Here is a 26,344-nt window from a genome sequence, read left to right as displayed (position 1 = left end):
CTCCAGGGTGGGGCGGGAGGGTAGGATGGCAAGACGGGAGGGCAGGAGAGGGAAGGGGCAGCCGCCTGCCCTCTCCATGCCAGGTGCCACGTGCTGTGGTGTGGCTGGCTCCTGCGCTGCTGTTTACCAGCTGGGAGCGAGAGCAGGAGCTGGGGCCAGGGAGCCGCCCCACTGCGTCTTGGCCCCTGGCCAGCCAGCCTGTTGGGTAACCAGGAGAGCCAGGCCCAGCTAATCAAACTCTGGACTGAGGCTGTGCGAGAGAGAAGCGGCATCCAAGACCTGCACCAGCCTCATCCTGTCCTGAAGCCTTCTGCAGAGCCCTTCCTCTGCATGGGCTCCAGTGTGGGCCCACTGAGTTGAGGTGGGGGGCCTCTACTTCCTCCAGCTAGTGCAGGGGCATCTCTCCTGGCTGCTCACCTCCCATTGTTCTCTGCCGCCACACACTCCTCCAGCCCTGCAATGCCCCCAACAGACCAGGAAAATGTGGAGGCATCAGCAAGCCAGGGAATTCAGGGGAAGGACAGGGAGGCGCAGGGGCTAAGCAGCCAGAGACCTCGAGAAATTGAGGAACCATGGGATGAGTCTGACCTCATCCCGGAGAAGCAGCACAATCCGTCCCCCCACCCCCCAGGGAAGCCATCCCTTCCCCATCTCCTCTGTTCTTGCTGCCTCTCTTGGTCAGGTAGAAAACACACCATCCTAAAGTCACAAAGACCTGGGTTCAAATCGCAGTTCAGCCGCTTACTCTCCTTGGGCAAGTCAGTAACATCTCTGAGCATCATGTAGCTTAGGGGTAAATCTGGAATAATGATATGTGTTGTGAGGATCAAAAAAAATCATGGACCTACATAAAGCATCTGGCAAAGGGCCCAGCACACATAGGTGGTCAATAAATGCTAGTCCCCTTCCCTTTTCTTGTTTCTCCTCCAGGTTCCAAACTCTGTTCTTCCAATCTCTCGCCTTGTCCCCTCCTGCGGCCAGGCCACTCTGCCAGCCACTCCTTTCCCCTGCCTGCTGACGGGCCAGGTGCTCCCTCCCTGCTCCCTCCTCCCTCTCCTGGGCCCTGCTCCCTGCCCTCCTGGGCAGCCAGGGCAGCAAGGACGGCACCAAGGGAGCTGCCCCATGGACAGGGGCCCACAGAGACAGCACCGAGCCTCGCAGGGTAAGAGGCCCATGGCCCTGCAGGCAGGTGGAAAGGACTTGCCAGGAGGTTCAGAAGAGAGAGAGATTGGAAGAGTTTGGTCAAGAAAAGAGGAGGAGAAGGAGGAGGACAAGACAAGAAAAGAGGAGAGAGATGGACTGGCTGGGGATGCCGGCCAGTCTTGATGGAAACTGAAGGAGAAGCAGGAGGAGAGACTGGGGACTCAGCAGAGGAGGAGAGCAGGGAAAAGGGGAGAAGCAGGAAACACATGGAGATGAAAGAAAGGGAGCTGTGGAGAAGGAAGCAACAGGTGTGGGGCAGGGGTGGGGGGGTGAGGAGCTGAGCCAGGAAGAGTCAGAATGTGGGCAGGCCCTCCCCAGCACGAGCGCCCCCTGCGAGGAGGTGGCGACACTGCTGGCGGAACGGAACCTAGCCACCGCTGGAAGGCTGGCCACTCCACCTTCTGTTCACTCAACAACGGAGGGACCTGTCCTACCTTTAACGGTGACAGACCGAGGGTCGGGGATGGAAGCAGGCACACCCTGTCAGCTGCCCATGCCCACTAGCCTGGCACTTTCCTTCCCACTGGCCCAGGAGCGTGGGGTTTCATTTCTGCAGCAGACCGGGGCAGTGGGAGACAGAGTCAGGCAGTCCTTGGCCCCACGTGTGGTCTAACTCAGAGACCCTCTCAGAGAGGGAGCCACTGCCACATGCTTGATCAGTAATGAGCACCAAAGCGAGCGAGGCCAGCAGGCTCTGGGGCCACCTGGTGGAGGAAGAAATCCACTTCCCAGGCAGGCAACTGGCTGGCTGGTGAGGGGAGCACCCCCCTTCCAGGACTGCTCCGAGGTACAGGGTTGGAGGCCAGAGAGAGGTGCCACGTCAGGGAGGAAGCTGGGTGGGGCCAGTCAGGATCAGGGGGAGGGGGGAGGGGCCGGATGGAACCTCCTTCCTGGGGCAATCCTCCCCCACCCCACCCCAGCAGAGCCCAACACTTCTAGTCCATTCATGACCACTACCACCACCCCCCAACCCTGCCCCGTTGAAGAAGCTGACCAGTGGGGAGCATCTCCTGTGCAGAAGGACAGTATGTGGGGAATGGTGGAGAGATGTCCAGGATTGGGCAGCGGAAGGGAAAATGTAACAGGAGAGCAGATTCGGAGGTCAGGGAGATTATAGGGGGCATAAGAGAGGGCTGCAGCCTTTTCTTGGACAAAAGGCTGGCCTTGTGCTCCATGAGAAGCTGCTGTGTGGTGGTAGGAAAGGGACCAAGGACTGGCAGGAGAAACTTCTTCCCAGGGGCTCCCTTGGTAGGTGTTCAATAAATGCTATAAATGAATAACCACCTTCCCCACCCCACCACTAAAACCACCACTGCCATGACGCTTAGCAGCCACCCCTCAGAAGTATATGCGTCCCTGCCCACCCTGTGTCAACCCACCCAGGCACTCTACTTGCCTGCTGTCTACCTGCACTAGCAGTAGGAAGGGGCTCCCTCCTCTGCGGGCTGGTAGACCAGATGTCTGGGAAGGCAGACTCTCCCTCTTTTTCCTCCAGATATCTTCAGTGTCTTACCCTCAATCTCCGTACCTCTGGAAGCCCTAGGTGCTTTCAGGCACCAGAAAGCAACCAAGAGATTTAACTCCCACAGAGCTGTAACTCTAGCTCCAAAATATTTACGTGCTCTTCTAATGGGCCAGCCACTATGGAAGGCTCTGGGAATAACAAGGTCACTGAGACAGCCTCCCAGGTAGCAAGAGAACCTCATTTCATGGATAATGACACAATGATAGCAGTTAGATAACCACATGGCTGTGAGTGTCGGGAAACCAAACGCAAGGGGCTGAGTGTCAGCACGAGGTCAGGAGAGAGGGGTGTGGGCAGCTTCTCCCATCGGAAGCTTGAGCGATGAGAAGTTGGTTTAACGCTGAGCAGGGCGTCAGGAAAGGACATTTCGAGAGAAGGAATAGTTTGGGGGACTCCCAGACGTGGTGAGAAGCCTGGCACTTTGGAGGCCCTGAGGGTCAGAGAACGGAGAGACGGGTACTGTGAAGGATGGGGCTACCTTCTGCTCAGATACCAGGTTCTGGAGGAAGGAATGGGGTAGGATAGGGGCTGTGATGGGGAGGGGTTTGTCTCCTGATGCCCACGGTGGTCTTCAACTTCTGGCCCCGGCCCTCTGTCTTCTCTTTCCAGAGCTGCTGGCTGCAAAGAAGACCCACACCTGTGAGTAGAGGGCTGGGGCAGCCCCTGGCATGGGGTGTGGAGAGATGAGTTGAACAGGGCTCTGGGGCTGTGTGCGAGAGAGCAAAGCTCGGAGCAGGCCCAGAGACAGGAGAGCCCAGCAGAGGCAGAAGAGGCAGAGCTTAGGGAAAGAGGGGAGATGGGGAGCCCAGCAGGGGGAGGGGTGAAGAAACCTCAAAAGCAGGGTGACAGATGGGGGAAGCCCACAGAGAGGGGGCACCACAGATACAAGGAGAGAATGATTATTAAAGGGATCCCTGGGAGATTGAGAGGAGGGGTGCTGGACAGAGGCACAGGAGCCAGTAGGGAAAGGAGGGAGAGAGCGAGCAGAGGGAGGCAGGGGCAGCCTCGGGAACTCAGGGAGCCTGTGCCAGCAGGCTTCGTGGCAGCTGAGCCATGTTTGGTGCTCCTCTTGGTGGTTAACACGTCCTGAGGTGTGAACAAGCCAGGCTGTACAGAGCTGGAGAGCAGGAAAGCCTTCACCTCTGTAGGAAACATAATACCCAGGGACACTCTGGGCCCTGACAGATTGAGTTTACAACATGTGGGAAGGGGTCTAGAGCTCAGGAAGGACTTCCCAAGGACACTGGAGAGTATGTACCCTCTTTTAGGGGCCTCTCAGCACAGCAGATCTTGTCCCCTAGTTTGTGGGAGAGACTACTGTCCCAGAAAATGCACCCACTCCACTTCAGTCACAAAGCTTCTATCCCACCAGGGCCAGGCACGCTGCCCTTAAGAGCCCGAGGGTACTCTGGGGGAAGGCCTCCATAAGCATAAGTCCCTGAATTAATGAGGACAGAGGACTATTCTGGGGCAAGAGACCACCTGCTTTTCTCCATGGCCCTCCCTTGGATTACCAACCAGTTCCTCCGGAGAGCCCGCTGACCCTACTCTGGCTTCCAAGATTGCTTAGAGCCTCCCCGTTCCCCATCGAGAAATCTCAGAGGCAACAGCATCCCCTGGTCCCTGAGCTGGGCAGACAGGGGCTGGGGGGGCATCCAGGATGCCACATCCTCCTGGGTGGGGGCTTGCTTTGCTCAGCACAATCCTGATCTATGCCTCGCCTGCCCCTAGCCACAGGGCCCCACGGAAATGCTGAGCAGGGCCCTGGGAGGAAAGCAGGTCAAGGAGTGACGTGCTTGTGAGCTGGGGGATGGGAGCCAGGGACCATATGTGGGTGGGGAGGGAGAAGGGGGACTTTCGGAGCAGCTGGAACTGGAAGAGGCTACATGCCATTCCTACCTTAACCTCTTACCACAAAAACCTTGGCCAGGACCACGCCCCCTTCCCAGCCCAAAGGTCCTGGGCAACCATGCCCCTACCCCCAGACCAGAGTGTCCTCTGAGAAGCCAGGGGGACAGCCCCTACCCCAATCCACTGCCCAGGTCCTGAGAGCCAGAGGAAGGCCAGTGGGGAAAAGCCTATACCAGGCTGAGGAGCCGCTGGAGGCCTGACAAGATCAGAGACCTCTTTAAGAAGTTTGGTGCAGAGAACCCAGGAGAGATTGACTCCCCCAGGCTGGGAGGCTCAGAGAAATAGGCTCCAAATTGAGACAACCCCAAGGAGGGGCTCCAAGACAACCCCAAGAAGGGAGGAACCCAGGAGAGACCCCCAGACAAAAAGAGGGCCTAGCTACTGGAGGGCCCTGAAAAGGGAACTCCCAGTCTGAGGTACCCCACAGAGCAGATATGAGGCTGAAAGAGCCCCTCAGAAGGACCCCTAGGCCGAAAAACTCTAGACTCACATGCCAGGAGACCTCCCAAGCTGAGACACACCCTCAAGAGCAGATTTGAACCAGAGAAACCCTGCCATTCCTGAGGCCAAACTGCCGGAGTTTGAATCCTGACCCCACCACTTACTAGCTGTGTGACCTTGGGCAAGTTACTTCACTTCTCTGTTATCTCATTTTCTTCATCTTCAAAATGGAGATAACAGTACCTTATCTCATAAAAGTATTTTGTAAGTATTAGATAATCCATATAAAACCTTAAGAAGTATTTCTGGCACAATGTAAACATTATTATTATTATTATTATTATTATTATTATTATTACCCTCACCATCATCACCGCTATCATCGTTATCTGCATTCCAATTTCAGTTTTGCTCTTGAGGAAATTTCTGACAGACTAACACTTCCTGCAGATAGTGGGTATTTGTCTGATGATTATTACCGCTGCTCTTATCATTGATTCCCTAGCCCCGGGGCATGCACCATGTCAGTACGGAGGGCTTGAGCATGGTGGGCGGTGGGGCAGCCTCCCAGATCGCACCCAACTGGGTGGCTGTTGGCAGTCCACAGGGTCTCAGGTGGCACAAGCCACTGCCCCCTCCAGGCAGACATCCTGTGACTTACCTCTAGAAACATCCCTGTCCCTGGAGTCACCTGGCAAAGAGGGTCAGGCTTGGGTCCTCAGTGGGAGGGGGGAGTAGGAACCTGGCCGGGCTCCTGTGAGCTCCACTCTGGTTCCCCAGCCAGAACTACCCCAGCGGGTGGAAACAGCTTTTACCGCGTGTGGCTGTCGCATGTGGTTTTGGAATTTTCCAACGCCCCCTGCAATTGGCTGCCCCGCCCCTCACACCCTGCCCCAGGCCCAGACTGGCCACGTGGGGCGCCTGTCATCCTACTTGCTGCACCCCAGAGGGGGTGGGGATGCGGTGAGGGGGGTTTGTCACTCGGCCACCTGTGTTCTGGTGGCTTAAACCCCCCTGCCCCAGAAGAATTGGGAGAGAGCTAGGTGCAGAGCTACGAGCTGAGGCTCTGCAGAAAGGGCCTCACCCCCAACCCAGCTGCCAGCTGTGCCCCATCCCTGGACCACCCCCTGCTGAGGACAGAGAGCTGAGGCGGCAGCAAAGCCCAAGGCTCAGTCATGAGAAGTAAGTGAAGGGGGCCACGTGGGAGTGGGGAAGCCTGGATGCCATCGTCATCCCTGGGCCTCTAGAACAGAGGGGTGTCTTGGGAACAGTGTGAGCAAAGCTGAGTGCTCTTTCTTGCTGGCAGTGTGTGTCCCAGTCAAGGCCAAGGTCTGTGGGGAGATGGGTGGAGTAACTGACAAGTCCTGCTCCCCAGGCAATTTTGCGGGTTGGGTAATACATGGCGTTGTAGAGGAACGCCACTGTCGTGAGCCCTGGAAACGATCTGCAGGATTATCTGAGGTGTTTTGCTCCTCGTTTAACAAGAAAGGACTGAGCCCCAGGAAGGGGAGAGCTTCGCCCCAGATCCCACTGCTGTAGCAGAGGGCGGCTGCTAACTGACAGGCACAGACCCGGATTCTGACTGCAGAATTTCCCTCCATGCCTCCAACCTGCCTCTGAGTTGGTGAAAGAGGAGCCAGACGGCCAGAGGGGTTACTGTGCCCCAAAGCAGCAGGACAGGGAAAGGAAAGCCAGATCAGCAGGTAGAAGGGGTCCGAACCCCACATCCAGGTCTCAACATGCATGTGTGTGTGTGTGTCCCCAGTTTCAGTCACCCATTTGATGAGGGGGGATAGGGGAAGGGAGATGGGAGCAGAAAGCCTTCAGCTTCACCCTCTTCCTGGTGTGGAGCCAAGGGCCAACAGCTAGTAGGCAGATGTCTGGGGTCCCTGTGCCTTCTAGCAGAGCAAGGATGGGTGAATCAGACATCCTGTGTTCATGTAAGGAAAGCTAGAACACCTCTCAGAGCAGCGGGCAAATGCACAAAAGGGAAGCCCCATGTCCCTGTGGCCTGAGGCCTGAGGCAGCCCCAGCCTCAACCTGGGGTCTTCCCACAAACCACAGAAGAGAAGCCATATTGGGTCCTGGAAAGACCCATGGGTCGAGAGTCTAAAAACCAGGTTCTGGTGCCAGTTCTGTCACTAACTTGCCATGTAGCCTTAGGCAAGTCACTAGGCCCTGGTCTCCTCATCAACAAAACAAGAGAGCTGAACCTAAAAACAAAACCAGCTTGGGAGAGGCTCCCAGTTCTAAGGACCTATGACCAAGAAGAGAGCCCTGGTCCCCAAGGTGAGCATCCCCAAGGCTGGTGAAGGCGTCTCAATGCTCCCAGGACACAGACGAAAAGGAGGCCATAGGAAAGGAAGAGCTTGGGACAGAGATCCCAGTGCAGGTGTATGAGCTGGGTGGGTCAGTGAGGCGAGGAAAAAAGCCAAACCTTCCACAGGAAGAGGGGCCCTTTGGAGCTTTCGTTTCCTTCTAGCTTCTTCTGATTAGCAGCAAAGGTTAGCAAACCAATCTTCCCCGAAATGACCTCCAGTCAGCAAATCCACCCTAGCAAGCAAGGATCAGATATGCTTCAGAGCTCGGCAGGAGAGCAGGAGTCCCCAGGACTGAATGAGGGAGCTTCTAGGCAGCTCCACATGATATCCTCCAACAGCTCCATCCAGGCTGATAGATAGGAGAGAGGGGTCCCCTCCGATCTGGGACTGGATGCCACCAATGCTTCTCACTTGGACATCTCTGGGTATCTCACAGCCCTGGGTTACCTGACTATCCCCCACTCCCACCCCATAACACTCCTAACGAATGCCAGCCACCCCCAAGCCCTCTGACCATAGTCAGAGAGAGGCAGCACATTGGGGGCTGGGGACTATGACACACCCAGAGACCAAGGGGGCAGACACAGACCAGGAAATAAAGAGAGGAGCAGAGGCCAGTAATGTCCTGATGGAGCTATAAATGGAGAAGTACCAGGAAATACCACCAAAACATCGAGGTAGGAAACCCAAGACAGAGCTGGAGCACAGAAGACAGTAAGGCACGCTGACACAGAGAGAGAGATGCAGAGGGAGGAGGATGGGTGGCCAAGGGGAGACGTGAAATAATGGCAGCGTCCAGGAAGGCAGAGAGAGGGAGGCATGGAGTACATGGAGGTTCTGAAAGGATGGCACAGCTCCTCGCCATGGCTCCCTGCTGCTAAGTAAAGAGGAAAAGTCCATTGGCCAAACAGACTCCCCAGCCAACCAGAGGCATGGTGGCCCTAGTCATCTCTCTCTCTCTGAGGACACGCTAGTGTGAAGCCAAGAGGCATGAGGCCCCAGCACTGGCTATGGATGGCGAGGTGGTGGGGGTGGGGGGCAGATGGGAGGTCTCATGCCTGTCTTTGCTATGCCCTGATCTTCCCAATTTTGGTCATGATCATGATGAGCAGTGGGTCAGAAAGAAGTCCAGGTCCCCAGGGGGTCACAGCTCTTATCCTGAGAGCCCAGGGCCACCTGAAGACTTTACAAAGGGCCTCCTCCTTCCTTGTATCACCCCTGCACCTTTGCCTTTTCCTCTCTTCCATTCCTAACAGAAATCCCAAACACCCCCAGCCCAAGATACTAGCAGCTGGAGTATCCCAGCCTGTCCCGTACAGCGAAGCATGGGTGTTGGTGTCCCTACCCGTCCCAGAGGCACCCCTCCCCTCCCCTGCGTCTGTGTCCCTGACTCAAACAGGGAACAGGGACTTTCCCATGCTAAGAGCCCTCTAGAAGGCAGCCCTGGGGTCTCCTCTCGTCCTCCATGGCCAGTCCTTTCTGAGACCTAACCTCTACTCCTCCTGCCACTGCAATGCTGTCCTGGGACTCTGGCCTCAGAACAGACAGAGGTGTCTCTCTCGGAAAGGGACACTAACAGGGCGGGACTCAGCACCAGAGCCGGAGTGTCACTGGGTTCCATGTGTCCTGGAACGGCAGAGCCCTGTGGAAGGGAGCTCCGACCCTGGCGGCTGGGAAGCCCTTGCCTGGGACTTGGGGCTCCCACTCCTCAGAGCTTCCTCCTGGTGATTCATGCCCCCCCCACCATGCACTGGTTGTTTTCACTCAATTCTTCTGTTTCCCCTCCTTTCTCCTGTCCCAGACTGCGGGGGTGGCGGGGGTACCAGGAGGGGTTTCAGGTGGTTGGCTGGCTTTCGTGGCTTTTCAGAACCCCAGACTCTCCCTCGCCCACCTGAGTTTTAGCTTCACGACTTTCTCAGCCCCGGGATCTGGGTGTATCAGCAGAAAATCCTCACCCTGGCTTGGGAGTAGTGTTCAGCAGGTAGAGAGCAGCTCTCTCCTGGCCCCCCACCGACCCTCCCCCTCCTGTTCCCCTGTGGTGGCACCCACCACCGTGGTTTCCAGCTTTGCAGAAGCTGTGGGAAGGAGGGCTGAGAAAGGAGGGAGGCTGGTGGCAGGCTGGGGTACACAGGGGACCCCTGGCCAGAGCTGTGGTCTCTGTGCTGGTGGGGGGTTGGGAGGAGCTAAACTAAGAATTCCTCTTTCCCATTCACTCATTCATCTCTGCAGAGGCCTACTAAGATGTATGAAAGCCAGTCCACACCCCTGAAGGAGCTCTGCTGGGTCAGGCAAGCTGTTCCACCTTGACCTTGGAAGCCTGCCCCAAGACATGAGTAAAGGCAGGAGGAGGTGGGCTCCAGAGAGGAAGAGCTGGGACAGAGGGAGCCATGTCTCCATGGGTCTTTACACTAGACGCGAGTGTCAGCTTTGGTTCCACAGGGGGTCCTCTCTGAATTCTGTTCCCAGCCCACCTCCACACTTCACACTCTTCCTCTGCAGCCAATAATCTTGACCCCTATCCCATCTCCTTGATGTATTTGGGTATCTCATCCTTGGAGGGGGTGTAGCTTAACGGCTGGGGACATGGGCTCTCGAGGTACAAAGACCTGGGTTCAAATGCCAGATACTCCACTTCAGACTGTGTAACCGTAGTCAAGCCACTTATGCCCTCCCAGATTGCTTTCTCATGTGTGAAACGGGGACAAGGCAAGTAATGCCTAGTTCCCAGGGTTGGCATAATCATTAAGGAAACACATATGGAAAGCCTGGCACAGAGTAAGAATTCAGCCAAGGCTGACGTCTATCACTACCATCCGACCTTAATCACTGTCCAGTGGAGAAAAGGAGAGAGAAAGAGAAGAGAAGGAAGGCCCAGCGGGAGGCTGACAAAGCACCAGGAGAAGCTAAGGACCCCACGGCTCCTCTGACTGCACCCACTCACCATCAGGGATAGAGGAGGCTCTGGGGTTTGAGGGGAGAGATCCCCCTGGGTTAGAGCCCCTCCTTTGCTCCTACCGCTTCCTCTCTGTGGCATAGGGCACCTGGACAAGGCTCACAGCTGGCTTCCTAAGGTGGCCCAGGGCCAGGCTCTGGACGCATTCAGAGAGCGCTATCAGTGAATCTCACAGCTGTGGGAAGGGCGAGATTAGAGGGGTTGGAGGGAGGAGCAGACAGACCACTTTGTTGCTACCGGATTTCCCCACAGAGGAGATGTGCATAGCAAGCTCCTTGGGAATACTTCAGTCTCTGAAGCAATCCAGAAGAGATTCCTTTTCTCTCCCCAGCACCCTATCAGAATTGAAGCTTTAGAGGTCTCCCAGGTTGAAGAGAAGACACAAGAATGAACTGGGGGAGGAGATGACCAACCCTACCCTCACCCCCCAGGAGGAGCCGCCTGACCCAAAAACCTCAAGAGGGCCCAGATTCTTGCTACTCAAAAGCATAGGCTGATGACCAGCCAGAGTGAGCACCAATCAGAGCCTGTCCAAAGGCACAATCTGGGCCCCCACACCTGAGAAGGGACCTGCTCACAACACGTTCACAAGATCCCTTGGTGATCTTGTGTGAAACGCAAAGGGCTAGAATCACAAAGTCCCTAGATGATCTCGGGAGCCTTCCTGAGCAAGGAGGCACTTCTGTCTCCTGGGAGTGTGAGAGTTTCCTTTGCTGGGCCCCCCAGGAGAGAGCAACAATAAGATACAAAGATCTTCCCGAAGCAGCGGGGGCCACAGGGGCTGGCCTAGACAGCCCTGACCTTTGCTTGGTTCGAGTTCCTGGCACCCGCAGGCCCTTAGATGGTAAGTTCCTGGCAGGCCAGGCTCCAGCACAACAGTTTGAGTAATCCTGTGATTACTCAGCTCCCCCTCCCCAACCTGGGTTCCCATCACCTGCTGCTTCAGGCAGGGGCTCAGGGGTAGGCTGTGAAGGTGAGGGATCCGAAGTGTTTTTCAGCTCCTGCTCACCCCACTGCCACCTCTGCCAGCCCTTCCCGTTCTCTCCCCTCCCCACCTCCACAAGTCACACTCATGCGCACCAGTCCTTTCTCTTTGAGGTTTCGGGCAGATGGCACTGAACGGGGTACAGGTGGCAGGGGAAGGAGGGAGCAGTGGGAGCAGAGGGCCTGATGGTACACACAGGGCCAGGCTCACGGCACTGGGACTGGGACCACACTGTGGGTTTTTCTGTGTCGCTGCCCCTGTTTCTCCATCTCAAGGTCTAAATCTCTGTTGCCTGCCAGTCCCAAGCCTCTTGGTCTTTCTAGCTCAGAGGCTACAGGGTCTGGACCTCTCTAGCCCAGAAACTCTGACTCCATGTTCCTACCTCACTGTGTACCTCTGTCTTGGGGGGCTGTGGTTGGGGAACCCTGAAGATTGGCTGGCCTGGTGGCTGGGGTCCAAACTCCAGCATCCCCCCAGGCATAGGTATCTGTGAAGGGGTATACCTCTGGTGGCTGGCTACACCATCCCATGAGAAGAGCAAGGTCTGGTTCACAGCGTTGTGAGGTTCCTGGAGCTGGGATCAGCTGTGGGTCAGGTGTGGGGCAGAGAGAGATGGGTCTGGGTCACCTGTGTGGTTGGCGCACACACGCACACGGATGTGGCTCTGGGAGAAGGGAAGAGGCCAGGAGGCCTGTGGTTGACTGCTGGGCTGGAGTCCGAGTTCCCACTGTGGCTTGGCCTAATCTCCCCTCTGCTTGCTTTTTTGGGTGACCCACGTTGGTTTCTCCCCTCTCTGAGCTGAGGGCCAGAGAGAGAGACCCATGCTGCTGGAGGGGAAGGTGTCAAGGCAAGCACAGATTCTATGGGGCCCAAGGCTTCTGCTGGGCCTCAGGTGCCCATTGCATTTCTTCACCCTCGGCCGTGCTCCGTAGTAACAGCATACATAGAATTTGCCTCTTAAACACAGTGCTTTCCGCAGGTAATGTCATCACACCTACTGACCTACCTACAATCATCCCACAGACAAACAATGTTCTTTTTTAATCCTGATTTCACTGACAAGGGAACCTAGGCCTAGAGAATCTAAGTGACTTGACATGCAGGTGCCTCCACATTTTCTGCCCCCTTTCCAGCTACCGGTCCCCTCTTGTTCTCTCTTCCCTTCCATGCATTCCAATCTGCTCTTAATTTACTGGGAAGAATCTGAAAGGCTCTCTTGCCATCTGTCCATGATGATCACACCCTCTTATGTGGATGTTGGGCAGGCAAGTGGGGGCTGAGATTGGGGAAAGAAGTGACTTCTCTTGAGGGAATTGCAGATACCCATGGGCCTTGTCCCCCAGGAGAAGGCAGCTGCTTACTCTGACTCAGCTCCAAGTTGGCTTGAGGGGACAATGGTTTCAAGATGAGGGAAACAAAATTCCACGGGGTGGTGGGCAAGCCACCATCCCCCTCCCCACCTCACATCAGGAGGCCCTTTGCAGGACCAGGGTCCAGGCCTGGGCCGGAGGTAAGCTCAACGGAACAGAGGCTTGCCCTATAGGCAACCTGTTGCCTCCACTGACCCTCACAGTGGAACACAATTGGGGACCAGTCAGAGATGACCTGGGGCTGGGGGCTTAGATCACTTTTCTGGCCTGCTCAAAGGGGAGGCAGCAAGGCACCCACGGCAGAGAAGAGACCCTTGTCCCCTTGGGATGGATAAAAACCCCTGACATAGTGGAAATCCCAACTCCCCTTCAAAGATAAGCTGGGAGAAGCCCAACTGCTGGTCCCTGAAACTCAGTAGAGAGCTTTGGGCATTGAAAGGGATAGGGCAAAGTAGAGGAGAAGAATCTGGAGCCCTGAAAGGCCATGATGGGCTCAGTGGGCAGCCGGGGGCCCTACTGGCCAATGAACAAACACTAACACACCAACAGGCAACTGTGCCTGCTAGCTAACAAACAAACGTACCTTTTATGTGTGCACATACCCTCATACATGCCCGATGGCATATGGACCCCAAAGCCAGGTATAAGGAACAACTTAATAGAAAGCAGGGGAGATAGAGTGTAGACCCAGCTCTGGAGGAAACTAGCTGCATGAACTCCAGGCCAACCACCTTACCCTGTCTGGTCTATCTGTCCACCTGGAAAGGAAAGGAAAGGACAAAGGTTGCATGAGATGGTCTCTAGTCCCAGCCACAGTTAACATTCATGACTGGCGCGCATGTGATTGGGCCCATAAACACAGGCACTCTCATGGGCGCACACACGCAGAGCTGCCCACTCTCTGCTCCAGGGCCTGGGGCCTCAGCGTCCTGTTTGATTCTTGACCGGATCTTCAGTATCTGACAGACCTGGCTTGTTGAGCCCTCTCCTGGGCTCCATCCCACTCCTCCTTACTCTCTCTGGGTCCTACTCAGTGTCCTCTTGGCCCCTGGTCGCTGCCCAGCCCATCCCTGAGCCTTCACTGCCAGCCGAGCACAGCCAGAGCATGGCCAGCATCTCTATTTGGTCCCCTGGGGCCTCCTGCCTTAACGTACCACATCTCCTCCCCCCACCACCACGTCTCACCCTATGCCCATAGGAGCAAAGCCTGGTGGGGGAGGGTGGCCTAGAGGAAGGCCCCTGGGCGGGAAGCAGGTGTTGTTAATCAGCAAGAACTCCTAGGTCCTCAGGAGGGAGGGTGGCAACTGGAGCTTTTCAACTTCAAGGGTGGAGCAGGTGTCCTCTCTGCAGCTGCATTTTCTGCCCCCATGGAGCTAAGACAGCTCCAGGTTGCCCCGTGAAACTGAAAACGGCCTCCCCAGACCCTTTGCAGGGCAGCACTGGCACTGCCCTTCTTCCATTTTGCAAGACGGGGTAGAGCAAGCCGGAGCAGGGTGGGGAAGCACCGTGTACCTGTATCTACAGCCCAGAGGCGCAGGGTAGGAGGCGGATCAGGTCCCTGGGCTGACCTACTGTTCCTTCTCTCTTTCAGCACAAATTGAAGTCATTCCTTGCAAAATCTGTGGGGACAAGTCATCTGGGATCCACTATGGGGTTATCACCTGTGAGGGGTGCAAGGTGAGCATGCACAAGCAGGCACACTCGCGCGCAGTTTCTCTTCCAAGGTGGACAGAAGGGGTGATGTGGGCTTTGTTCTCTTTCTGTGGCATTTGTTCTGACACTGGGTCTGTCTCCTGAGGCAGCTGGGGGGCTGCTGGAGCAGTGCCTGACTCGGGAGGGCCTCTCCGTAATCTGGGGACATGACTGTGTGGCAAGTCGTAATTCTGCTAAGAAAGGGAGGAGAGAAAATGGACCGGTCATGGGGTCTGGGAATGCTGGGGTCAGAACCTGGGCTGGAAGCCCTGGGGACAGAGCTGGGGTTGGCCGAGATGGGCAACTGAGGTCTCTGCCTGCCTTCCCCAGGGTTTCTTCCGCCGGAGCCAGCAGTGCCATGTGGTCTACTCCTGCACCCGCCAGCAGAACTGCCCCATCGACCGCACCAGCCGTAACCGATGCCAGCACTGTCGCTTGCAGAAATGCCTGGCACTGGGCATGTCCCGAGATGGTGAGGCCAAGCAGGCAGCCCCCTGGGGTTTCCCTGGAGTCTCCAAAGAGGCAGGCAGGCCTGCTGTGCTAGGCAGAGGTTGCCCCTTAGAAACGTCCTTCCATCCATGGGGCATGGGCTGGCCACGCATTGGGGGGTACACCTCAGCAAAGTTCTTCGTGGTCCCCAACTGTAGGCTCTGCTAGAACAGCCCTCCTTCCCCCAATGCCCCAGGCTCCTCACTTCTTCTTTCTGGGATGGATTCTCCTTACTTCCTTTGCCTGTGGCCCAGTTACCATCCAGCTTCTACACTCCCTCCTGCCCCATGGCTCCGGAGCTAGCACCATCCCCCCAGACCCCCATCCCCTTGCTAGGACACGGGACAGTGGCTAAAGACTGGAGCCAGAGTCAGCCTGAGAACCACCTGGAATGCATCAGGGTAAGGGCTGCAGTTCCTGAGGCCTTTCTCCTCAGCCCTTGCCCACCACCTCAGTGCAGCCCCCCATCACCACCACAGAGGGAGCCCAGGGTGGGGTTGGGGGAGGCATGAGGTGAGGAGGAGCCAGAAAGAGGCTGTCAGCACTTTTCAGCGCCCAAAATAACAAAGTGAAAGGAAACACGCAGGGGTGCAGAGGGGCAGGCGGGGCGAGGGGCTGTGCCCCCACACCTGGGAGGGGTGTGGGGGGTAGCGAAAAGGCAGGAAAGAGAGAGCAGAAGAGGATGTTCAGAAACAAGCCGCGGAGCCTGGGTTGGGCTGTGGTGAGTATCTAGGTCACCAGGGAGCCTGCAGGCCTGACCACAGGGAGACCTGTGTTCTCAGCTCTCCTCTTCCTCCGACCCTCCTAGACAGGCGAGGTGACCCCAATACAGCTCGAGACACCCAACTCGACCACCCCCAGCCCCGACATCAGGAGGTCAGACTTCTCAGTCCAGACTTGCTGCTTGAATTCTGCTACCAGCAGAAGCTGGTTTCCAGCTGGGAGAGTTTGCTTGGGAGACTGGGCTGGACATAGCCCGCGGCAAACACCTGCAAGAGGTGGAAAGGCTCTTAAGCAAAAGTGGGGGTCCCCAGGGGAGGTTCTTAGGCCACACTGGAGAAGCTCTGCTTGGAGCCAGCTATTCAGGGAACAGCAAGTGAATTCTGTAATGATCAAAATGCCTGTCGATGCTGTCCTGTACCCTGAGCTCCTGCCTTGAAAACTCCTGATCCCCGACCTCTTTCAGCTGTCAAGTTCGGCCGCATGTCCAAGAAGCAGAGGGACAGCCTGCACGCCGAGGTGCAGAAACAGCTTCAGCGGCAGCAACAGCAGCAGCGGGGACAGGTGGCCAAGACCCCCCCAGCGGGGGGTCAGGAGGCCGACCCCCTCGCCTGCCCTATAGGGCTCCCTGATGGGCAGCTGCCCCAGGGCTCCTCACCTGACCTGCCTGAGGCCGCGGCCTGCCCCCCTGGCCTCCTGAGAGCCCCGGGCTCCGAGTCTTCCTACCCCAGCAGCTTGGCCAAGGCCGGGCCTGACGGGGCTTCATACCACCTGGAATACAGCCCTGAGCGGGGCAAGGCTGAGACTGGCAAGGGCTTCTACAGCACAGGCAGCCAGCTGAGCCCTGACAGATGTGGACTTCGTTTTGAGGATGCCGGGCATCCTGGGCTTGAGGAACCAGGAAAGGGTCCGGACAGCTACTGCAGCCTCAGTTTCCACAGCGCCCCAGAGGGGCCTTATGCCTCCCTGACAGAGACTGGTGAGCAATGGGGTGGCGGGGAGGGTTAGGGATGATGAGGGAGGGGCTTCCAAGAGAAGGGCCCTAGTCAGCACCCTGTGTACACCAAACATGAGCCCCAGGGAGCTGAGGGGCCTAGGGGTGGGAGGTAGAACAGGGGTGGGCCAGGCCAAGGATAAGCCAAGGGCATACCCAAAGAGTATGGGTAGGGTCGCAGCTGGCTGAGAAGAAGCCTGTGCCTTCCTCTGTCCCCAGAGCACCTGGTGCAGAACGTTTGTAAGTCCTACCGAGAGACGTGTCAGCTGCGGCTAGAGGACCTGCTAAGGCAGCGCCCTAACATCTTCTCCCGGGAGGAGGTGGCCGGCTACCAGACGAAGGTGAGGCCAGGAGACCATGTGGGAGGGGCTGGGGGGAGGGTAAGAAATGGCTACCTGCACATGCAAGTGGGCTGGGGCGAAGCAGACAGACACAAGTGTGTACCTGCTTTCAAGTCTGGGGTGTGTGTGTGCTTATGCGTCTATGTGTAGCAGATAGATAGGTTTTCCTTTTCTCCTATTGATGTTTTGCCTGGACTTCATCCTACCTCTGCCAGCAACCAGACCTTGGTGTGTACAGCCCTCAGTACACTCTCCTTTCCCGTCCCCTCTGTGTGATAGCAGTAGACAGAACCCCGATTCCCATTTGTTAAACACCCCTTCTCTGCCGGGCACTTTGCTAAATGCACGCTTCCCAGAAATGATCCTCCACCCTCACCACAGCAACCTACGAGGCTGGCATTTATTTCTGTATTTAACAGACTGGGAAACTGAGCTTGGGGAAGTCAACAGACTTACCGCAGGTCATAAAGTAGCAGAGCCACAGGCACACTGAGATCCACCCGGCTCCAAAGTTTATGCTCTTGCCTATCATACCTGTTCTAAAAAACACTCGTTGGGCATTCAGTTTTTCCTGCTCTACAGGTCTCTACGGGGAGAGGGGTCAGTATGTGCTTCTCACCTCAACAAAACACAAACCCTTTGAGGGCAAAGCTGCATCTCAGAATTTTGTTTCATTTCCCCACAACAGCTAACTTGGTGCCAGTGGCTGGTGGGTGCTCAGTGAGTGGGACCAAATGACAGGAGTTGACCCTGAGTGTGCATCTGTGCTGAGAATGGGCTGAAAATGCCAGAGTGGAGAGTATGGGAGTTCTGAACCTCACGACGGCAGTTTATCAGTCTGGGCTCCCAGGGGCGTGGGAGGGTGACAGGGTCATAAACGAGGCTACAGTGGGACCCTCCTCCTTCCTTGCAGTCCATGTGGGAGATGTGGGAACGCTGTGCCCACCGCCTCACCGAGGCCATTCAGTACGTGGTGGAGTTCGCTAAGAGGCTCTCAGGCTTTATGGAGCTCTGCCAGAATGACCAGATTGTGCTTCTCAAAGCAGGTGCCCGGAGACTGGGGGCAGGCCTGGAGGGAGGGGGAGTGAGCATGCAGTGGGGTGAGGTGGGGCTGAGCAGAGGGAGGTGGCTTAGGGAAAGCAGGACACTGGAGGGGCACCTAGCCAGCTCCCTGGCTCCACCTGACTCCTGCTCGCCTGTCCCCCGCCTCTCCAGGAGCAATGGAAGTGGTGCTGGTCAGGATGTGCCGGGCCTACAACGCTGACAACCACACGGTCTTTTTCGAAGGCAAATACGGTGGCATGGAGCTGTTCCGAGCCTTGGGTGAGGGGCAGGGGGAAATGAGAGAGACCAGAATCGGATGGCAAGTCCATCTAAAGCTTCAAGACCCAGGCTCCCTCTTTTCAGGGCAAATCACTCCCCCTGCTCCCAACACCAAGAGGGCGGGTGTCCTTGGGCGCAGTGGCCTCATCTACCTTGCTCATCCTTTAGTTTTTCCCTCTCTCAGGCTGCAGTGAGCTCATCAGCTCCATCTTTGACTTCTCCCGCTCCCTGAGCTCCTTGCGCTTTTCTGAGGACGAGATCGCTCTCTACACAGCGCTAGTGCTCATCAATGCCAGTGAGTGTCGCTGGGCTTGCCTGAGGGACATGCAGGTGGCTGGGGTGAGACGGATGCTGAAGGGCCTGGACCTTCAAATGCGGTTAAATCTGGGAAATGGCTTTAAAGAGCAGAGAGAAGATTTCAGAGGCGCCTCAGGGAGGGAAACACCCTCCAAGGTGGGCTTGGAGAAGTGGGGAGCCGGGGAGCCGTGAGGAAGAGAGGAAGCCGCTTCCCAGGGAGAGTTTCCTCTGCTCCTGAGCTCTCCTGTCACTCAGTTCAGTGAGGCCGTACACTGGAATGACCTGGAGATTTTAAAAAAGTGATTCTTCCCTGGGCTCCACTCCCAGAGACTCTGAGGTCATTGATCTGAGCCAGAGCACCAGGATTTTTTATAGCCTCCCGCAGGTGATTGCCATGTGCGTGGGGATCACTGCTCTGTGTAAGCTGGGTTGAGGACCGTGCGCTGTCATGGCAGGACTCGGGGGCCCACCCCCCAGAACAGAGCAGGCTGGGCTGAGCCGGGGAAGGCTAAGAATTTGGAGAACTCAAGAGAAGTGGGTCGAGCTACTAACCTGAGTTTGCCCATCAAAATTATCTGTTGTCTGACTCTGCCAATGGGTAGAGACCTAGACACATCCTTCGAACTAGAGATAAAGACTTAAAAGATGACTTCTGGCCGTTTTATGGAGCCAGGGCAAAAGGTGGTTTGTCTGTTGAAATTAGCCCCAGATGGCTGCAGAGGCCCTAGTGCTGGGCCTAGGAGGCTTCAGCAGGGCCACTTCAGACAGGGCTCCCTCTCATTTTTCCCCCCATAGTGGAATCCAAGCATTGAATGGGCTATGTGAAATATCAGGGTACCAGGGAGAAGGCTGCTTGGAGTCAGGAGATTCAATGTCTTTACTTTTTTTAAGGATTTTATTTGAGAGAGAGAAGGCAAGAGAGAGAGAAGGAGCAGGGGGAGAGGCAGAGGGAGAGAGAGAACCAGGCTCCCCACTGAGCAGGGAGACAGATGCGTGGCCTGGTCCCAGGACCTTGGATTATGACTTGAGCCGAAGGCAGATGCTTAGCTGACTGAGCCACCCAGGCTCCCCAGGAGACTGGATGTCCTTATCCATTTCATCTCTCCCCAGCTTTCCTTGTAGACAGCTAGCCAAGCCCCAGGCTCCAGAGCTTCTCATGACCAAACCAGGATGCACATGCACGTGCGTACACATTCAGCTGAGAAGGCCACTATCCAGCACAGATGTCCAAACTGATACACCCTTCTGGGGGCCGTTAACGTCCGTGTTCTTTCTTGTTCTCACTATGGTCCCATGCCCTCCTTCAGACCGGCCAGGGCTGCAAGAGAAAAGGAAAGTAGAACAGCTGCAGCACAACCTGGAGCTGGCTTTTCATCACCATCTCTACAAGACTCACCGCCAAGGCATTCTGGCTAAGGTAAGAGCCGTCCCTGAGGTGGAGGAGGTCAGGTCCAGTGCAGGAGCAGGGCCCCCAGGACTGGCGAGGGCCAGGCTCCAAGGTTGGGGGTAGGAAGCCCTTGAGTGCCATGTTGTGTTAAGAGAGCTTGCAGCAGCTCGGGAACCAAGGGGATGAGATGTCGCTTCCATGTGCATAGAGACAGAAGGTTAAGAGAACCTGGAATTGGGAGGGACTACCAGGAAATAATTTGGCTTAATATAGCCCACACTCACCCAGCACCTGTTTGTGTAAGGCACTGTGGAATGGAAAGATCCCAAGAGGCCGTCCTTGCCCTCACCGGGCGTTTCTGGTCTGGTACAAAGAGGCTCGTATACCAGTGACTCTAATATAGAGTAGCCTACGGTATGTGATACAATAGTAATGCAATTAACAAGATGCTGCTGTCCCAGACGTGCAGTCATCCTCAGGGCAGCTTAGTCAACAGGACAGGTATTAAAACCTCCTTTTAGTGATGAAGAGACTTAAGCAACTAGTCCAAGTTTGCACGATTGGTAAGTAATAAATGTAAGATTTAATCCCAGTGCTCTGCTACCATATCCCCGTACCACTCATAGGTTACTTCGATAAGAGATAGTGGGGGAATGTTATTACAGCATAAAACAGGAATTAAAAATAATTCGGGGTAAAAGGAGTGGGTCATAAACGCTTCCGAGGAAGGTGGCATTTAAGGTTGGCAATGAAGTATGTCAGATTTTAACAGACATTCATGGGGGTGGGGCAAGCATTCCAGGCTGTGGGAACCACTGGCAAAAATAAGGAGGCAAAATAGCACATATATGGGGAATAGCTGTGGTACATTCTAACGTGTCAGATTGAGAGCTGGCATTGATGAGGGCAGGGAAGTAACAGAAGACAGTCTTGAAATTGGGTCAGGTAGCAAATCAGAGAGGACTTCCAGTGCCATATTAAAGAATGAAGGCTTTATTTCCAGGCAATGGAGAGCTCCGAAGGCTAGAGGAATGATATCATCAGAGCTATTATTTAGGCAATTTAATTTGGAACCCGCGTAGAGGAACAATTTATGTAATCGTTCAAGCAATGGGCCCTTGCTATGTGCCAGGCACAATGAGTGCTAGGTGCTGAGGATAGAGATGACTTACACAACATTCTAAGTCCGAAAGAACTTCAAGTCCGGTCGGCCGGATTGGAAGGAGAGACTAGAGCCTGGGAGCGCAGCTGGAAAGCAGATCTGGTTGGCTTCACCTTCAGAATACAAACCCTCCACCATCACACCTAACCCCCAAGTGTTCTCTTGTGGCCTGTTAGGCCCCCCAGGCCTCGCTAGGCCATCCTGCAGGAGAGCCATTTAGCACAGGTTTCAGTCCTGCTGTAGCCACCCATCCTGCTGAGAGGCAATCCGAGAGTCTGTCACGGCTCACTGGCCTCATGCATGATATGACCCCGACTTCTTTTCTCACCTCCTCTCCTCCCACCGACCCCTCAGTCACCTACCTGTTCAGCAGCTCTGGCTTCCTTGCCATTCCTTCAGCACATCACACACACATGCATCTCAGGGCTTTTGTATCTGCTGTTCCCGCTGCCCGGAAAGTTCTTCCCCAGTCTTCCAAATGGCTCCATCTCTTCATTCTGGAGAGGTTTTCCCTGACCGCCTGAGGCAAAAAGCCCTCCACCCCTCACCCGGCCCTACTGTTTTTTTTTGTTTGTTTTGTTTTTAAAGATTTTATTTATTTTGTCAGAGAGAGAGAGAGAGAGAGAGTGAGCACAGGCAGACAGAGTGGCAGGCAGAGTCAGAGGGAGAAGCAGGCTCCCCACAGAGCAAGGAACCAGATGTGGGACTCCATCCCCGGACGCCGAGATCATGACCTGAGCCGAAGGCAGCTGCTTAACCAACTGAGCCACCCAGGCGTCCCGCCGGCAGTACTGTTTTTAAAGAAATTCTCAAGCTTATTATATATTTGTTTTCTGGATCCTTCATTAGAATATGCATTTAATAAAGCTAGATATTTTATTTTATTATACTTTATTTTATCCAGTGACATATCACCATAGCCCATCACAGTGCCTAGTTGAGTAGGTTCTCAACAGTTAGTGATGAACGGATGGCAGATGAAGCTACTATGGCAGTCTGGACAAACTCAGACTAAACCAGCAGAAATGAGAAGACTATGAATCCAAGAGATATCAAGAGATCTATGTGCCTGGTCTTCTCTGACTGCCCCTTTCCTAGGAAACTAAGTGGGGGGAAGAGGGAGCAGCTAGTGAGCGGAAGCTGCAGAGGTTGGTTTTTTCAGCCTTTCTCCAGTGAGGTCTCCCTGCCTGTGTCTCCTCATGGGTCTCTGGGCCTCTTTTGTTCCCCTCTGGCTGAGTACTGGTACTGGTGGTGTTGGGTACCTGCTTGGAAACCGTTTATAATTCAGAGAGGTATTGAGCATTTGTCATGTGCCAAGCATTATGACAGGAACAGAGGATACAGAGAGGGAGACGGAGAGAGGGAGACAAGGAGAGACCCTACCTAAGGAAATTAAACCTAGCTAGGGTGGGAAGGCAAACAAATTAGACCGTTTTCCTAAAATGGGTTTAAGTGCTACTACACAGAGGGAAGCCCAAAGGAAAGGCACCTCATCCAGGTTAGGGAAATATTCCCAGAGGAGGGGACACTTGAAAGTGAGGAAGTTTAGCCAAGCAAAGAAGAATCAGAAAGGTATTCCAGGGGCACCTGGGTGGCTCAGTGGGTTAAGCCACTGCCTTCGGCTCAGGTCATGATCTCAGAGTCCTGGGATCGAGCCCCACGTCGGGCTCTCTGCTCAGCAGGGAGCCTGCTTCCTCCTCTCTCTCTGCCTGCCTCTCTGCCTGCTTGTGATCTCTGTCTGTCAAATAAATAAATAAAATCTTTAAAAAAAAAAAAAAAAGAAAGGTATTCCAGGTGAGGAGAACAGCATCAAGTAAGGTCCCAGGGGCATGTGATGGACTACAACAGAGCTGCAGGGCATCACTCTTCTAAGAGCAGATAGTGCGAATTAGAGTACTCACCAGGGTTCATTTTAGGAATAGCAGGAATGTAATGGGGGCGGTTCACTCAGAAAACACGCACCTGTCCCGCAGCAGCCCTTGCTTGCCTCCGGTTTCCTGAACATAACCCCCCTGTGATGAACTCTTACCAAGTCCCTCTTCCAGTGCCAAGTGCAGAGGGGGAAAGCAAGGCAGGCTGCCCTAGCCCAGGGAGGAGAGAACATCTTTGCTCTGGGGAGAAGGTCAGAGTACTGACCCTCCTCCCCTGTTAACCCATCTCCAGCTGCCACCCAAGGGGAAACTTCGGAGCCTGTGTAGCCAGCACGTGGAAAAGTTGCAGACCTTCCAGCATCTCCACCCCATTGTGGTCCAAGCTGCTTTTCCTCCACTCTACAAGGAACTCTTCAGCACTGAAATTGAGTCACCTGAAGGCCTGTCCGAGTGACCTGGAGGAGGGACTCCTTTCCCTTCCCTACAGCCTACTGGCCTTCCTCCCGGATCTCATCCCACCTTCACATTTTTCTTACCTGTGCCCCCGGAGGGTGGTCCCTGCCTGTTCTTGAGGGGTGTGCAGTTGCTGAGACTGGTTTTCCCCCAAAGGCTTGCCTGGCAGTGGGGCCAAGAGCCAGAGGGTGGCGATGAAGGAACACCATCTCCAGCCTCAGCTTTGTTGTGTCTCCTTTCCCATGACCCTTCACCCCCAGCTTCTGAGAGGCCTCGGGTGGCACATAAGGACCTCCAGAAGGACCATGGTGTCCTCAGGACACTAGGCAGATCCAGGACACCCTGGATGAATAGAACTCACCTCTGGGCTCAGAAGCTAAGAATAGGACTTTAAAATACCTCATTGCATTTCCCCATGGGCTTTGGCTGGTGAAATATGTCAAGCTCAGAGACTGATGGCTGAAGCCCAGGAGAACCTGTACATAACATGAATCCAAATCTTTAGATTTTCTGTTTCCCCCTGTCTCTTAGCTCAGCAAGGAAATGGTTGGGCACCCTGCCCTTTTCCCAGGGTCTTTAAAAACTAAAAAACAAACAACAACAACAACAACAAAAAAAAACGAGTTATGTGGAGAATACGGATGGAATGGGGGTAAGGGGCTGGGATAATTTCTTTATGGCATTTGGGTACAGGGATAGGATACAATTGGAGGCCAAGAACATCACAGATAGTTAGAACTCAAACCACTTCTGTGCACTTTAGAAATAGACTTCAGGCGTCAGCACAAATCTGAGGAGAGACACACATCCACATACAAGAAAACACACACTCACAAACTCAAACTGCAATTCTCTACCTCTACCTCTGTAGACACATTCAACCTAACATGATTTCCTCGAGGTCACAGCTCAGAGGTAATTAGTGGTCTCAGGGAAAGAGTCCCAATCTTGAGGGACCCTAGAACATTCTCATGGTTTACCAGTCCACAAACCTTAGACCTGGGGTGGCCCAAACTCAATCCCAGCCCCAGTTGTCAGCATAAGAAACCCCAAAGAAGAAGAGATGATTGGATACTGGTCAGTCAGATGCCCACAGACAAACCCCTGGAAGAGTCATCCTTCATTGTGTGGAAAGGAAATAGACGTCATTTCACCCCAACTCCAGCAGGGGGGAGACCAGGGAACAGGACAGACACCTGTGTGTCTAGTTGTGATCATGCCACAGAACTTCTCTTGGCTTTACAAATCACTGTGAGCCCTCCTCTGAGGGATAAACAGCCAGTGATGTGGGGGTGTTGTGTTCCTCTCAGGGGAGGGTTTTAGTCAGCTAAACATAAACCCCAACTTGTGCTATTCTTCATAAAATGACTTTAAAGCCCATAGGTATGTGTGGCAGGGACAGGGGCAGGGGTTCTTAAATCTGATTACAGACAAGCTGCTCTCCTGTCTCATTCCTGTGGGGAGACCCAGGTTTCTAACGCAGCGACCCATGAACATCAGGAGGACTGCAGCCCCCACTCTGCACAGCCCTCCAGGGAGGCCTGAGAGCTGCTGCTGAGGAACCCCCACCGAAGGAGTCTCAAACTAAGCCCCATGGGAGATGTTCCGGACTGAGAACTTTCCCCACAAAATGCTACCCCTGGGGGACATTAAGACTGAGAGGCTGCACAGACTCTCCCTGCATCTGGGAGACTAAAAGACAACCCTGAGGAGGGTGTTGGGCCCCAGAGCTCCCCAGGGGGGAGTCAGGATGTCCACAAGAGACCTTTTCGAGTTGCTGGCTGCCTCTACCTCCTGACCCCTCCTGGACCCCAAAGTCTCCCTGTGCGCTCCCCACCCCTTCACCTTCCTGTAGTGGCGCTTGCTGCAGCCCTCCCTGGTTGCTTTATTTATTTATTTTGCACCAACAGGGTTGCTGCAGACTCATTCTCGCCTGGTTTAAAAAGAGAGAGAGGAGAAAAAAAAAAAAAAAAGGAGAAATGCTTTCTGGCTCTTTTCTCTACCTCGGTCTTGGCAGCAGCGGCCGCAGCAGCGACAGCAGCCACAGTGGGCAGGCGGGCGGGCGGGCAGCGGGTGGCAGGCGGCGAGGAGTGAGACATACCCAGAGGTACAGCCAGCCCCCACCCCGGCCCTGGGGTGCAGCTTGAATGGGACGGCCCCCAGCCCCAGATAGATGCAATGTCCAACTTGATGCTGCCCTCCAGCTTCTCCGGTAAGTGACCCCACCCCTTGTCCCAAGGCTGCAGCTGCCCTTCTCTATAGCATTCTCAGAGACATGGCTAGACCAACATGCCTGTCAGGCTGGAGGGTTTGTGCCCCTCTTGTCCCTCCCCACCAACTGTCCCCAGCCCCCCCTCTCTCTTCCCCTCCTGGCTCTGGTCAGCCATTGATCTTGGCCCCACTGGACTTCAATGGGAAAACTAAAATGTCCCAGAGGCCCCTGTGGGGAAGGACTCTAAGGAGACCTCCGTCCATCTCCCCAGTGCTTCCTCTACCTCTGGGATGGATTTTTCCCACATTTCAGTGTGGAAATTCCAGAAGTCTTTCCACCAAGAGCCCTCTCCCCATGCAGGTCCCCACACCTCGGTCAGGTCTGCTTTAAAAGGGATAATCCAGGTTCAGATGTGTTTCTGGACTGCCACATAGACGCAAGAAGAAATTTTCCTGTTCCCTGAAGAGATGCTGCCCCAGACCCCACCCCATTTAGAGAAATAAGTGGTTCTGACACCCATTTCTTCCTGCAAAAGTGGCTGGAAGCCAGTCCTGTAGCCATGGAGACTGGCAAGGGAAGTTTGTGATTAAATTAGCCACCTTAAAAATAAAGAAAAGGGGTTGTCCCCAGATCCCCCAGCCCCTGGCCCAGCAGGCTTTGGGGACCAAGAGGAAACTCACAGGAGTAGGAGGAA

At 55.0% G+C, this 26,344-nt stretch overlaps 2 protein-coding genes and 1 long non-coding RNA gene across 6 annotated transcripts in view; 2 read left to right on the top strand and 1 right to left on the bottom strand.

The window, feature by feature from the left end:
* The first annotated feature begins 1,041 nt into the window (after positions 1-1,041).
* Positions 1,042-25,394, top strand: RORC (RAR related orphan receptor C). Of its 3 annotated transcripts, none has more exons than XM_032361565.1 (11): positions 1,042-1,162; positions 3,338-3,367; positions 14,301-14,386; positions 14,732-14,873; positions 16,077-16,589; positions 16,824-16,945; positions 17,859-17,991; positions 18,161-18,232; positions 18,453-18,563; positions 19,873-19,982; positions 23,278-25,394. In XM_032361565.1, exons 1-11 carry the CDS (start codon positions 1,123-1,125, stop codon positions 23,437-23,439), a joined length of 1,521 nt encoding a protein of 506 aa, XP_032217456.1. In that variant the 5' UTR covers positions 1,042-1,122; the 3' UTR covers positions 23,440-25,394. The 3 variants fall into 3 exon arrangements, with proteins under 3 accessions (XP_032217456.1, XP_032217455.1, XP_032217457.1); XM_032361564.1 differs by having other exon boundaries at positions 18,161-18,268; XM_032361566.1 differs by lacking the exons at positions 19,873-19,982; positions 23,278-25,394 and adding an exon at positions 19,676-19,755 and having other exon boundaries at positions 18,161-18,268.
* LOC116601003 overlaps positions 19,772-26,344 on the bottom strand; it is a 19,043-nt gene continuing 12,470 nt past the window's right edge. Inside the window, exon 3 of the long non-coding RNA XR_004289882.1 lies at positions 19,772-19,883. This is a non-coding gene — a long non-coding RNA (uncharacterized LOC116601003). The remainder of the gene's footprint in view (positions 19,884-26,344) is intronic.
* The window catches only part of LINGO4 (leucine rich repeat and Ig domain containing 4), a 5,168-nt gene continuing 4,322 nt past the window's right edge, over positions 25,499-26,344 (top strand). The window contains exon 1 of one of the 2 annotated variants that reach the window (XM_032361560.1): positions 25,499-25,650. In XM_032361560.1, the coding sequence (XP_032217451.1) occupies positions 25,586-25,650 (65 nt within the window). In that variant the 5' untranslated portion in view covers positions 25,499-25,585. The remainder of the gene's footprint in view (positions 25,651-26,344) is intronic. The other variant, XM_032361561.1, reaches the window with a different exon arrangement.

The sequence above is a fragment of the Mustela erminea genome, chromosome 10 (assembly GCF_009829155.1).
Source record: "Mustela erminea isolate mMusErm1 chromosome 10, mMusErm1.Pri, whole genome shotgun sequence".
NCBI lineage: Eukaryota > Metazoa > Chordata > Mammalia > Carnivora > Mustelidae > Mustela > Mustela erminea.
The sequence above is the reverse complement of the archived record's forward strand: the minus strand, read 5'-3'. Positions and strand labels throughout refer to the sequence as shown.